The following is a 13,983-nucleotide window of genomic DNA, read 5'->3' as shown; positions in this document are numbered from 1 at the left end:
CTTGCTGTCTAGACCTCTGTTGTAGATTTTCCCTCATGCCTCATCTTGGGATGACATTGTCACTCTGACCTTTTTAAGTAAGGAGAAATCTCTCTAACAAAGCCCTGGATTGCCATACAAACCTGAGGTTTATAACCTTTCCAGCTCTGTACAAAACTAGAAAAAAGGCTTAAAGTGGCACTAAACAATATCCTAATTTTTCAAAAATAATCCATACACATCCACTACTTTACAGTAAGTTCACCTTTACAGAAAATCTGTAAGGTGAACTTATATTGGATCTCCCCGATCCCGCTGTACCTGAGTCCTGCAGTCACCCGCTGTGAGACATTAGGTTGCCGCTTTACTGGTCCAGGGATTTGAAATCCCCACGGCTTTCTCTCCTCTAGTGCTGACAGGACGGGCTAGGCAGGTTCTGATTGATCGGCGCCGAACAATTAGAATCCCTCCTATACGTACCTTTAGGAGGTACGTTTAGGAAATTAAGCCGTGGGTATTTCAAATCCTCGGGCCGTTGAAGCTGCGACTGAATGTGTCACAGCGGGTGATCGTGGGACTTCTGTATACGGGATGGGGAGGGGGTCCCAGTGTAAGTTCACCTTACAGATTTTTTGTAAAGGTGTACTTACCCTTTAATGGCCCTGTAATCTATTTTTCATGACATTGTTTCTTACTGTGTTTTTTCTGGTAACATTTATGGTTTGTCTGAAATGAGCAGTGCATGTTTATTGCGGTCATGTGCACTGCTCTATTCACAATACACATTACATAATCCCTAGTCATCCTACTTACAGTGGGATCATAGAGAACAATTATAGCCATCCTCTAATTATTATTCTAATAATTCTGGTACCTTTTTTGTTTCTTTAATCCAGCAGTCACATAACCACAAAGCCTCCTCCCTGTTCTATCCTGGAGTTGTGCATGGCGTGTGAGTGTTGAAAGAGGTGCAGAGTGTTGGTGACGAAGAACACAGCGGGAAGGGGGGGGTACTTGCATTCCAGGAGCGTGTGTCTTCTGCGCTGCAGGCTGTGGTTGACATACACAGCGGGAAATTACTTTTCCCATCTGTGTACATCTTCTGCTGTCCACGCCCCCTATTAGCTACAGCTGCTTAAGGCAGGCTGTGATTGGCTAATGGGTCACAGCCTTCTCACAGCAGTGGCACAACCCGGGGGGGGGGGGATGTCTCTAAACCTGACTGCAAAGATACAGGAATGCCATGCCTATGCATGGCATGCCTTTACCTTTAGTTAGATGCAAACTGACCACACCAGCACAGATGTGTTTCCATGCTTTGTTTGGTCAGTTTTGAAAAGTAAATGATGGACTGACCGGATCATCGCTTATATGTATTTGAAGCACACAATAAGACACAAGAGGCTACTCTTTGTAGCAAAGACATACCCTCATTGACACATACATGCTATAATCATTTTAAAGTGGAGTTCCACCCACATTTCCATGTTTGCACCTTACGCTTTGTAGCAGCAAGTTAAAATATCATTGGCTATTTGGTTTTCTTTTTCTTCCTCCTAACCCCCCTGCAGCAAGGTATGTCATTTCCGCATCTGGAGCGGCCCCTCCTCCATCCCCCCCCCGCTGCTTTTCGGGACGTGTGTGTGTCCCAGAAGACGACAGGGCTATTCAGAAAGCGTAGCGTGACTCACGCATGCACAGTAGTACACCGGCAGTGAAGCCTGAAGGCTTCGCTACCGGTTTCCCTTAGTTGCAATGGCGGTTCCTGCACCCGAGTTGATGGGGCCGACATCACGGGATCCCTGGACAGTTAAGTGTCCTTATATTAAAAGTCAGCAGCTACATTATTTGTAGCTGCTGACTTTAATTTTTTTTCTTTTTTTTTAAGGCTGGAACTCCGCTTGAGGTCAAAAGTTGTCATACATTTTAGGAATACATACTTCAAAATAATTTTATTATTTATTTTTTTTTTTTAAGACGAGTTTAGTGTCACTTTAATTTTGTACACCATAACAAAGATCATTTCCAGCAAATGGAAGCTAAATAAAATAATCACATGCTACAAAAGGATGATTGTTGTGACAACATATGAGTTGAGGATGTGTGTGCCTAAAAGAAGGAATGCTAACTGAATCCTCGAACTCCACGTTCCTCATTCCTCAGCTGCTTACCCCTATTTGAGGAATGAATTGCAAAGTAATATCACAGGAAAGGACACAAGGCTTTATTCTTTTAGATTTGTATTGTACCTCTCCATTTACATTATAGCAGGACTACAACACTTTTATCAATTCTAAGAAGGGTTATAAACTTTACAGACGTTTTGAACACAGACACTGCACAGTCGAGAATGCTTGTTTTTTAAAAGCTTACTGTTTGATAAAATCATTTGTTTTTGTTATTAACCTAGCTTTTGTCTATATTTGAAAGTACTAATAACTGTAAATGGCAGTTAGGATAGACATTTGCCACTGATAAAACATTTACGTTGTCTATTTTCTGTCACCAAAAAAAGAGAAATCAATATCTGCCATTAGATCGCACGTATCCGTTAAATTACTGATTTGTTGATGGTTCTTTGAATATCTCCACGGTATTCATCTTTGAAGTCCGATCTAAATTTTGTTTATGCTTCAGCAATGGCTTTTATGTTATGCTGGCGTTGTGCTCTACAAGCTTTGCATATAAACATTTTGAATCATTACAAACATGTCTGAGGTATAAAAATCTTCTAAAAGTGTGGACAAAAAAAAAAAAGAAGGAATCTCAGTTGTCCAAAAGCCACAGGGTGGTCACATATATGGGCACATATGTCACTGTGATTGAACAGCAGCAAGAAGTATGTCAGCCCTTAATTGTGTCACACTCTGCAGAGACCTTCCACGATCTTCTCCACAGAATGATTGACTATTGCAAATGGATTTTCAACATGTTTGGAAATCTCTCCGGATTGTCACAGGCAATGTTTGAAATGGTTTTTGTAGCTTGCTTAGGGAGAGTAAAATTCTGCAAAAAAAATTACTTCTGAACAAGTAACTGAAACAAACCTTCACTTCAGTCTATCACATTGTTCACCTTTTTGTTATTCAGACCCCTGTGTGTTGTATGCAAAGTGAGGTAAGAGCAGTTTTCAGCATGGGCAATTTTTCTGCATTGCGTTACTTTGCAAACAAGAATTGTCCCTACCCCTAACAGATAGTTGATTCATTTATTACACTACACTGAACACACAGATCTGCAGCAGCCACAAATGATCACATAATGCTACAGCTGGACCATAGATTAATTTCCGATTTTATTTCTCAACCACACGTCATAAACCAGAATCCCACCTACTTTTGTACACATTCTATACTGCTGTATATATGATATTTACTATGTTTTCCCTCAGCAGGAGAGCATGAAAGTTGGGCGGATTCATTGAAAGCCGGTATGCAACGAAAAAAGGTAATATAGCAGCTCCAGGTTTAAGTAGTGTATTTACAATCCAGTGATTCTCTTGGAAGAATTCAAAATCTTTAAAGGCTAGGTTGAACAGAGCTAGCAGCCCCCCCACCTTTTCTTTATCGTACATCATGGGACACAGAGCCTTAAGTAATTACTTAATGGTTTTAGGCCACCTTCAGATGTTGACATGGCTTTTTTTCAGGTGGAACTCAGTTCCACCACCTCTGGCTCAGGCCATGTGCTGCCTGCTCAGCACTATCACTTGTAAACCCAGAGTCCGACTTCTGTGTTTACAAGTGACAGCTTGTCTCTCAGCAGTCCCCACAAATCTGGTCTACTTAGTGGCTCCCACTGAGTGCAGGATGGGGACAAGGGTGGTGTGGGTGCCTGGGGTGCAGTGCAGATGCCGACACCCCCACGGGATGATCTCCCTGCAAGCGAGAGAGGCAGAGGCATTTACAATGTGCCGGAAGGTCCAAAAGCCAGCTGGGAAGAGGGGTGAAAGTGAGATGGGGATGCAGAAGTAAACAGCTATGGAAGAAGGCGGAACTCTGCACTCTGTGTGTAGTGCAACCCTGAACCCTGCACGTAGCGCACCCATGAACTCTGCTCTCTGGACATAATGTACTCCTGGTATTTAATGCCCCTTTAAGACCCTCCCACTGTTAGTGAAATATGACCACGCCCAGTATTTGATGCTGTTTGGAGGGTGTGGGGGGGGGGGTCAAGGGGGTTTTGGGGTCATGACTGAGTTCCTGCACCTATTTTCTGAGGAAAAAAACCCTTGGTTCTTCCCAATCAAGGAAGTTCACTCCCTATATAACCCCTCCTCCTTCCAGGAGCACATCAGTTTTTTCGCCAGTGTCTAAGGTGTTGGTCACGACTGAAGATGTGCTCTGAGGAGCTCCACTGGAGGGATCCATGCTGTATTTAAATAGCCTTCATAAAGACTAGATCCATCCAAAGTGCCACTAAGGTCTAAAAGGATGGTACCTGGGGCCTCGTATCCAAAGCACAAGGTTTTTCCTGTAACTCCTCTCTTTGTAGGGCTGGACCCCAGGAACCCAGGGCTTTAGGTCTTGCTACATTACCTAATGCTTCCTGATGAGGTGTTTTACAGGTCCAAGGGAGTTGGAACCCCGTTTTAGGGACCCGGTCCTTGAAAGTTTGCTAAACACAGCCCGCCGTGAAGGCTGAATTGTCTGTTAATTCAGAAAATCCTGCGGCGGGGATAAGGTAAGAGAAGAAACTTGGGTATTAAAAACACCTATGTATTTCTTCCATTAGGGAAAAAATGTTGTCACTCCTTAAATCTCCACTAGAGGGAGTCTATGCACATACCTTACTCTGTTGTCTTCACTGTAAAGCTCAGTCCGTGTCTGGTTGCAGCAGTGTGTGGAGGGAGACTTTCAAGGTAAAGAAAATCTGCTAAAATGTTTTCTTTCTCCCCCTGATGGGACTGGAGGGTTAGGGGGACAGCAGCACTGTACCCCCCATTACATTAACCCCCCCCCCCCCACTGGGTTGGTGGAGAGGTCCCGCTAATACCGCTAATTGATATAACTCTGGCTAATTTCACTGTTTGTGCCTGCTGCTGGATGGGTCCCTTCTCCCCCCCCCCCCCCCCCCCCATTAGGTCGGTGGACCCAAAAACGGTAACTTTTTAAATGTAAAAAGGGACAGAATTTTTTTCTTGGAGGGGGCGGGGCCTAAGCACGATGCCGTGAACGTCCACGAGGACACGCGATAGGCAGCCTGCAACACAAGGACACGAGCTGTGGGATATGTGAGGGTTGCAAACTGGCATTCCTGATACAGAGACTGAATTTTATAGCGGCTTTAAATGTCATGACTATTTTCAGCAAATAAGTGCAATTTGTATAGTGCCTCTGTTTTTGTACTTAGGACTATGCCTACCAAAAAAGACACCACAAAAACCAGAAAGGTAAAGGTTTCACCCCCAGGCGCTAGGATCCCGAGTCGCATTTCCATGCTGTCATCCTCGCCTTAAAGCGGGGGGTCCACCTATCTATCGTTTTTTGTTTTTTTTTTGAGTTCATTCACAAACTTTTCTTCTCAGCATTACATACTCACATATTGTGTGTAATATGTCCGCCTGTGTCAGATTTCGTCGGAAAGAATAACTTATATTATTCACTGCAGGCGGTTTCCATCTTCACTGTGGGCATTTGAAGCCCACAAGCATTTTTTTCCTGGATGTGGTGAATGCTGTGCTCCCAGCATTCACTGCTCGTTCCCGCACATGCTCAGTGGCATCCTGGGAAGCCTGAGACTAGCTCCCAGGAGTCTGGGAGAGGCTAGAAACACGCCTACTCCCACGGGAGGAGAATCAGGAAGTGCAAAGAAGAATAGAAAAATAAAAGGTAATTACGGCGATTTAAATTTTTTTAAATGGCATGTCAGCATCTAGGCAAGGAAGAGAATACATACAGATATTGTTCAAAATTTGGGTGGAACCCCGCTTGAATTACCAGTTATGGCAATCCAGGGAGAGCCATTGGAACAAATTGATGGTGCATCTGCTTCTCACATCTCAGCCCCTGTATACGTGACTGAAGATGTCCTTTCCTCCTCCCTGCAGGGTCTGGAAGTGGCTTTAATTGCATCCTCCATTCAGATGGATAGGAAGCGTGCTAGACCCCCTCCCCCACTTCAGAACCTTTGCAAGGGGAACGCTGGGCACAGGATGAGGTGTTGCCCTCAGTCGATCAGGAGGAAAAACAAACTGATGATTCCTCTGTGGAGGAAAAGACGGTAGATGAGCCTTTTTCAGCCTCTCAAATCTGAGAAATTGCTGATACAATCTCTTACGGAGATGGTTCGTTCTACTTTCATGCTATCCCTAACTGAGTCTCCTGAAAGGTCAGTTTCTTCCTTGGGTTCCTTAAAACCCTCTCAACCTTTGCATGCATTTCCTGCACATGCATTACTAGAACAGCTTATGTTTGCTGAATGGGATCACCCGGATAAGCATTTTCTCCCTCCTAAGAAATTTGCAATTCTCTATCCCCTGTAGGAGAAATTCTCCAAATGATGGAAAATACCAGCAGTTGACGCTGCGATTTCCAATGTGAATAAAGGCCTAACTTGTCCAGTAGACAATGCACAGATGCTTAACCACTTCCCACTCGGCCTATAGCAGAATGATGTCCGGGCGGTGGTTCCATTATCCTGACTGGGCGTCATATGACGTCCTGCAGGATAACAGCCCCCGCTCACCCGTGGGGGCACGCATCGCGGTGGTCGGTGTGTCAGTCTGACACACCGCTACACCGGTCTCGGTAAAGAGCCTCCAGCAAATCAGCCATGTCCATGTTCAATCACAGCTGATCACGATGTAAACAGGAAGAGCCGTTGATCGGCTTTTCCTCACTCACAGTGCCGGCTATCAGTGCCACCCATAAGTACCCATCTTTGCAGCCTTTCAGTGTCGCCTATCAGTGCCCATCAGTGCCGCCTATCCATGCCCATCAGTGCTGCATATCAGTGCCACCTACCAGTGCCCATCAGTGCCACATATCAGTGACTATCGTCTTTGCATGTCAGTGCCCACTCATTGGTGCCGCCTTATCAGTGCCCATCAGTGAAGGAGAAAACTTAATCATTTACAAAAACAAAAACTTTAATTTTTTTTCAAAATTTTCGATCTTTTTTTATTTGTTTAGCAAAAAATAAAAACCGCAGAGGTGATCAAATACCACCAAAAGAAAGCTCTATTCTTGGAAACAAAATGATAAAAATTCCGTTTGGGTATAGTGTAGCATGACCGCGCAATTGTCATTTAAACAGCGACAGTGCAGAAAGCTGAAAATTGGCTTGGACAGGAAGGTGTATAAGTGCCTGGTATTGAAGTGGTTAAGGATCCAACAGATAAGGAGTTGGAATCCCTGTTAAGATCTACTTTTACCATGGCAGGTTCCATTACTCAGTCTGCAGTCGTTGCAGTAAGCATCTGTCAATCCCTAAAGGACCAATTTAAACAGGCCCTTAGAGAACTTCCTGCACAACAAGCTCGGGATTTGCCTAAACTACTAAAAGCATTATGCTTTGCCATAGATGCTATTAAATATTCTATTCACCAGGTCTTCCGCCTTACGCTTATGCTTGTGCATATGCATAGAATCCTGTGGTTAAAACATTTGGTCAGCTGAAGCACCATGTAAAGACCTCCTAACTGGGCTCCCTTTTCATGGGGAGCGACTATTTGGAGAAAACTTGGACACATATATCCAAACAATTTCTAGTGGGAAAAGTACTCTTTTGCCAGTCAAAAGAAAGTATAAACGCCCTTAATTTAATCCCCTACGCCAGGGGCTTCTGCCTCTAGGCAGGGGCGACGGCCTCCACCGTTACACTCTAGAGGAAGATCTCAGAGTCAGACCCAGGCTCAAAAGAAGTCCTGGGGTCAGAAACCTACAAGTCAGAATCCTAAAGCCTCATGAAGAGGCAACCCCCCTCACCAAGGTGGGGGAAAGACTTCTGCAGTTTTCAAAAGTCTGAAAAGAAGAAATTCAGGACAGATGGGTCATCTCCACGGTAACGCTGGGGTACAAGCTGGAATTTTGGGACTTTCCACCGTCTTGCTTCCTGAGGTCAAGCGTTCCCAAAGATCCAGCGAAAAGACAATCTCTGTTTCAGGCACTAGACCGATTAATATCTTAAGGGGTGCTCATACAGATCCCCACAAACGAGCAAGGTTTGGGGTTTTATTCAAACTTTTTTATGGTACCGAAACCAAATGGAGATGTCAGACCCATTCTAGATCTAAGAAATCTAAATCAGTTCCTGAAGATCCGCTCCTTTCGCATGGAGACGATCAGGTCAGTAGTTCTATCCTTCTAGGAGAACTTCTGGCATCAATCGACATCAGGGATGCATATCTGCATGTCCCTATATTTCCCGCTCATCAAAAGTTTCTGCGGTTCGTGTTAGAACAGCAGCATTTCCAGTTTGTAGCCCTGCCCTTCGGGCTAGCCAAAGCACCGCGGGTGTTCACCAAAGTACTGGCCCCACCCCAGGTTAAGGGCATAACAGTCGTAGCGTACTTAGACGATCTATTGCTAATAGACAGTCGGTGGCTCATTTGGAGCAAAGCATACGCATTACAACCAGTTACCTGGAAAGTTTAGGTTGGATTCTCAACCTAGAGAAATCTTCCTTAATACCACTAAAAAGACTGGAGTACTTGGGTCTGTTCATAGACACAGCACAGGCAAAGGTGTTCTTGCCTCAGGCAAAGATCAACTCCATAAGAGAGTTGGTGCGGATGGTCAGCTCAAATGGCGATCCCCCCATTCGCCTTTGCATGAGGTTGCTAGGAACCATGGTGGCTTCATTTGAAGCAGTTCCCTATGCCCAGTTTCATTTAAGACTGTTGCAAAACAGTATCCTGTTCGCCAGGAACAAAAACAAGCTTTAGACTTGCCAATGCAGCTGTCCCCAAGAGTGTCCCAAAGCCTCAGATGGTAGTTACTAACCCAGAATCTGCTGAAAAGAAAATCCTTCAGACCAGTCATCTGGAAAGTGGTAACGACGGATGCCAGCCTTTCAGGCTGGGGAGCAGTACTAGAAAAGACAACTGTTCAGGGACAGTGGTCAAGAACAAAAAAGAACCTTGTCCATCAATATCCTAGAGATTCGGGCAGTACGTCTGGCTCTAAAGACCTGGACTTTCAGGTTACAGGATTGTCCTGTCAGGATCCGACAATGCCACGGCTGTGGCCTATATCAATCACCAAGGGGGCACCAAAAGTCTCTCAGCGCAGAGAGAGGTGAACCATATTCTAACTTGGGCAGAAAGGAATGTTGCGTGCAGCCTTCATTCCAGGAGTAGAGAATTGGCAGGCGGACTACTTGAGTCGCCAGCAGTTATTCCCAGCGAAATGGTCTCTTATTTCGGGCTGTTTGTCAAAGATGGGGGACACCGGATGTAGATCTTCTAGCGTCCAGGCTCAGCATGAAGTTAGTCAACTTTGTGGCCATAACAAGGAATCTATTCGCATGCGGAACGGATGTGTTGGTGACCCCATGGGATCAGTTCTCACTGATCTATTCATTTCCCCCTATTCAGTTGCTGCCTCGACTTCTTTGCAGGATCAAGCTGGAAAGAAAGACGGTAATTCTGGTGGCACCAGCATGACCCAGAAGGTCATGGTATGCAGAAATCGTAAAGATGGCAGTGGAGGACCCATGGTCCCTCCCACTACGGCCACATCTGTTCTCACAGGGACTGATATTCCATCCTACCTTACGGTCTCTAAATTTAACGGCTTGGCTATTAAAACCCACATTCTGAAGAAACATGGGCTTTCCGGGTCAGTTATCTCTACCCTGATTATTGCAAGGAAGCCAGCTTCCAGAACTATATATTATAGAGTCTGGAGGACTTATGTTTCCTGGTGTGAATCCAAGGGTTGGCACCCTCGGAGATATATCATAGGCAGAATTCTTGCCTTTCTACAATTAGAGGTAGAAATTAAATTGGCCTTGAGTACTATTAAAGGCAAAGTCTCAGCTTTATCTGTATTATTTCAAAAGACCACTTGCTACTCATTCTTTAGTCCGGTGTTTTATACAAGGTGTGACGTGGCTTATTCCGCCCGTCAAACCTCCCTTGAACCCTTGGGACCTGAACTTAGTTTTGTCTGTGTTACAAAAAACAGCCATTTGAACCAATACAACATATTCCCCTAGTCCTTCTGACAAGGAAGTTGGTATTTTTGGTTGCTATATCCTCAGCAAGGAGGGTTTCGGAATTGGCTGCTCTTTCTTGTAAAGAGCCATATTTGATTTGTCATGGGGACAGAGTGTTACGCCCTCGTCCAGACTTTTTTTTATCAGAAGTGGTTTCAGGTTTCACCTGAACCAAGATATTGTCCTGCCATTGTTTTTTTCCAAAACCATGTTCCAGGGAAGAAGAGTCACCACATTGCCTTAATGTGGTGAGAACAGTGAAAGTCTATTTTAAGGCAACTGCTCAGATTCATAAGACTGATGTCTTATTTATTCTGCCAGAGGGCCCTAAGAGAGGACAGGCAGTGTCGAAATCCACTGTCGCTAAGTGGATTCGGCAAGTGATACTTTGTGATAAAACTTATGATGTAAGGGGTAAAATTCCCCCGTTTCACTTTAAGGTGCACTCTACCAGATCGGTTAGTGCTTCTTGGGCAGTGTGTCATCAGGCCTCCATGGCTCAGATCTGTAAGGCCGCAACTTGGTCTTCAGTGCATACATTCACAAAATTTTATCAGGTGGATGTAAGGAGGTATGAGGATATCGCCTTCGGGCGCAGTGTGCTGCAGGCAACAGTATAAATCCTCAAGTCTGTGGGTACCCTGCGGGTTGTCTCTCCCTCCCCTCAAGTAGCATTGCTATGGGACATCCCATTAAGTAATTACTTAAAGTGGATGTAAACCCAATGTCATCCTTTGTAAACTACTGCCATAGGGGTTATCTATAAGGATATACATGCCTCCTGCATGTATCTTTACCTGTCAAATGTCTCCCCTCTGTCTGTTATTAGACCCAAAAAACTGCATATTCTGTGGGTGGGTCTGATGTCTGGAGCTCGGTGGGTGGAGTCGTGATGTCAGTAGACTCCCCGCCCACCTCTACACTCCCCTTGTCAATATGCATTTTTTTTATTTTCTCCTGTGTATTTCTAACATTGAACTTCTGCTGAACTTCTGCTATGATCTCTAACATCCAGTGAAAAGACAGGAAAGTAACCACATGACTTAAGCATGCCAAATCATGCTGAGGTGTGGAACAGCCTATCCTTGCAGAGCTGCTGAAGAAAGGAGTGGGGGAGGGAATTAAAAAATAATGCATGTGTCTTAGGCTAGTGCACGAGATGTAAATCCCCTGTCACTCACAGCAAGGGGGAGGATTTTAGAAAGTTTTTCTCAGTTTGTCAAGTTTTTTCTCACTGAACAATAAAAGAGGATTGCTCAGAGATGGATTAACTCTGTGTGTCAAGACTGGGCTCAAATGATAGGAAATCTTATACTCTACAGTATGATATATAAAAAAAAAAAAAATTCGGGTTTACATCCACTTTAAGGCTCTGTCCCATGATGTACAATAAAGAAAATAGGATTTTTATTACAGCTTACCTGTAAATTCCTTTTCTTGGAGTACATCATGGGACACAGAGATCCCTCCCCTCTTTTGGGATTAAGTATATTGCTTTGCTACAAAAACTGATGTGCTCCTGGAAGGAGGAGGGGTTATATAGGGAGTGAATTTCCTTGATTGGTTATAACCAGTGTCAACACCTGAAGGTGGCCTATAACCTATTAAGTTATTACTTAAGCCTCTGTGTCCCATGATGTACTCCAAGAAAAGGATTTTACAGGTAAGCTGTAATAAAAATCCTATTTTTTCTCTTGGTGTCAGGAAAACTTGTCTGAAGTGATTCATGCCAATAGCAGTGGAATGAAGCAGCAGACAGAAATAAACTTAGACTGCTTTCGAGGAGTTTTTCACACACTTTAAAAAAAAAAAAAAGCTCAAGAAAAATGCTTCCCTTTAAAATCAATGAATGTGTTCACACTGGGGCTCTTGTTACAGTAAAAAGAATCCTGCTTGCAGCATTTTTGGGGCATGTTTGGTAAGTTTAAAAAATGCACCTTCCCATTGAAAACTCGGCAAAAACACACCAGCGATGCATTTTTTAAGTCACGTCTTTAAAGACCACCCTGCAAACACTGTGTGTTTTTGCAGTGATACAGTGTTAGAGTAGCCTTAGTGTGCTGGATAGAGATAAGCTCACACTATAGAGCAGGGGTCTCAAACTGGTGGCCCTCCGGCTGTTGCAAAAATCATGCCTCTGCCTGTGGGAGTCATGTTTGTAAATGTCAGCCTTGCAATGCCTCATGGGACTTGTAGTTTCCCAACAGCTGGAGGGCCGCCAGTTTGAGACCCCTGCTATAGAGGGATATGCTTTTTTCATATTTCATGTCTGAGGATTACAACCACTTAAATGGATGGATACATTCTCAGAATGATCAAAAGGTTGCTTCTAAATTTATGGTTTCAATAAAAACTTGCAATGAAAGAGTAAGATTAGTTCCCCACAGTCATAAACATACACTCTAGAGGCAGTTTGGATGGAAACCTATGAAACAATCAACAAAAAACCGGTTTATATTGAAGGCTTATATAGCTCTAGGAGAGTATCAAAGCAAAAAATATTAACAATTAAGGTGGTGTATTATTTCAACACACAGCCCATTACATCTCCAGAGTCCAAAGCAGTTTTAAACCCAAAACCAAAAATGTATATGTATATCCATTTTATTACAGCTTGCCAATCATTTACATTGTTAAATTGTATTAGCAGATTTAGATGCACTAACAAACTGAAGCCAGACCCGAGCTTAAACTTTTTTTTTTTTCCCTTTGGGATGAGGGTTTTGCATGAAAAAACAAAAGCTCACTTTAATAATCCCTGACAGTGTTGGGGTTCTTTCACATGGGCGTTCCCTTTGTTCGTTATTCATCTATGCTTTGACGATTAAAAACAGAACAGTAACGTATTCCTATGGGTAAACGGATGATCATTTCCCAGGCAAAGCACTCCTCCCATGTTGAGGGCATGTGGCCTGGTATGGATGCCTACTCACCCCCCCCCCCCCCCCCCCCCCCACCATCCTGATCTGTCGGGCTGCATGCTTGGATAAGGGTCTGCTATGGACTTTTGAGGGGCGGCAACAAAGGGCCGTTTGCATTCTACTGTCAGCAGGGAATTCCTTTCTAACAGGGATGACTCCTCATTCTTAGGAAGCCGGTGGGTGCTGGTTCCTAACAACAAATGTAAGAACAGACAGTTTGTCCGTTTTTTAGATCTGTGGTTTTTTTTGGGAAGCAGATGTAAACAGATGATCCTTCGTTTACATCAGTTTACCCGTTTTTCATCCGTCAATGGATAGATGAAAAACAGAGGGAACGCCCATGTGAAGGGACCCTTAAGTGGTTTGTCTCATCCATGTACACTGATACATTCTGCTGGAGAGTTTGAGCTTGTGAAACACAACAGACTTGTTGGCCAGATCACCAGATGAAAATAGAAAAAAGAAAGACTAAAAGTGAAAAACTATTGCAGCCACCACATCTAAGAATTTGTAAGCTGCAATATAACAAATGTTTGCTTTTGGGTTTAATACCGCTTTAAGGAAAAATATCAACAGCAACTGAAATGTGGCAAAAGGCTGTGCTCCAGAGTCCTAAAAGTCTAATCTAAATTTATCTCTAGTTGTTGGTACATACATACATATATACATACATTGTACCTACCGAGATAGATAGATAGATAGATATATATATAGATATATATATAGATATATATCTATATATATATAGATATATATCTATATATATATAGATATATATCTATATATATATCTCTATGTGTGTGTATATGCAGGGCTTTTTTTCAGCTTGGTCTCAGAACTTGGTGGAACTCTGTTCTACCACCTCTGGCTCAGGCCATGCCTGCTCAGCACTTGTAAACACAAAGTCCGACTTCTGTGTTTA

At 43.6% G+C, this 13,983-nt stretch overlaps 1 protein-coding gene across 5 annotated transcripts in view; it reads left to right on the top strand.

Moving 5' to 3' along the window:
* Positions 1 to 13,983, top strand: part of SEC31B (SEC31 homolog B, COPII coat complex component) — a 387,082-nt gene that overhangs the window by 309,998 nt on the left and 63,101 nt on the right. For 3 of the 5 annotated variants that reach the window (XM_073596585.1, XM_073596582.1, XM_073596587.1), the window contains one exon: positions 3,371 to 3,426. In XM_073596585.1, coding sequence (XP_073452686.1) covers positions 3,371 to 3,426 — 56 coding nt within the window. The remainder of the gene's footprint in view (positions 1 to 3,370; positions 3,427 to 13,983) is intronic. The other 2 variants (XM_073596586.1, XM_073596584.1) reach the window with 1 other exon arrangement.

This window comes from Aquarana catesbeiana, linkage group LG08, assembly GCF_042186555.1.
Source record: "Aquarana catesbeiana isolate 2022-GZ linkage group LG08, ASM4218655v1, whole genome shotgun sequence".
Classification (NCBI taxonomy): Eukaryota; Metazoa; Chordata; class Amphibia; order Anura; family Ranidae; genus Aquarana; species Aquarana catesbeiana.
This window is presented reverse-complemented; position numbering and strand designations above follow the sequence as displayed.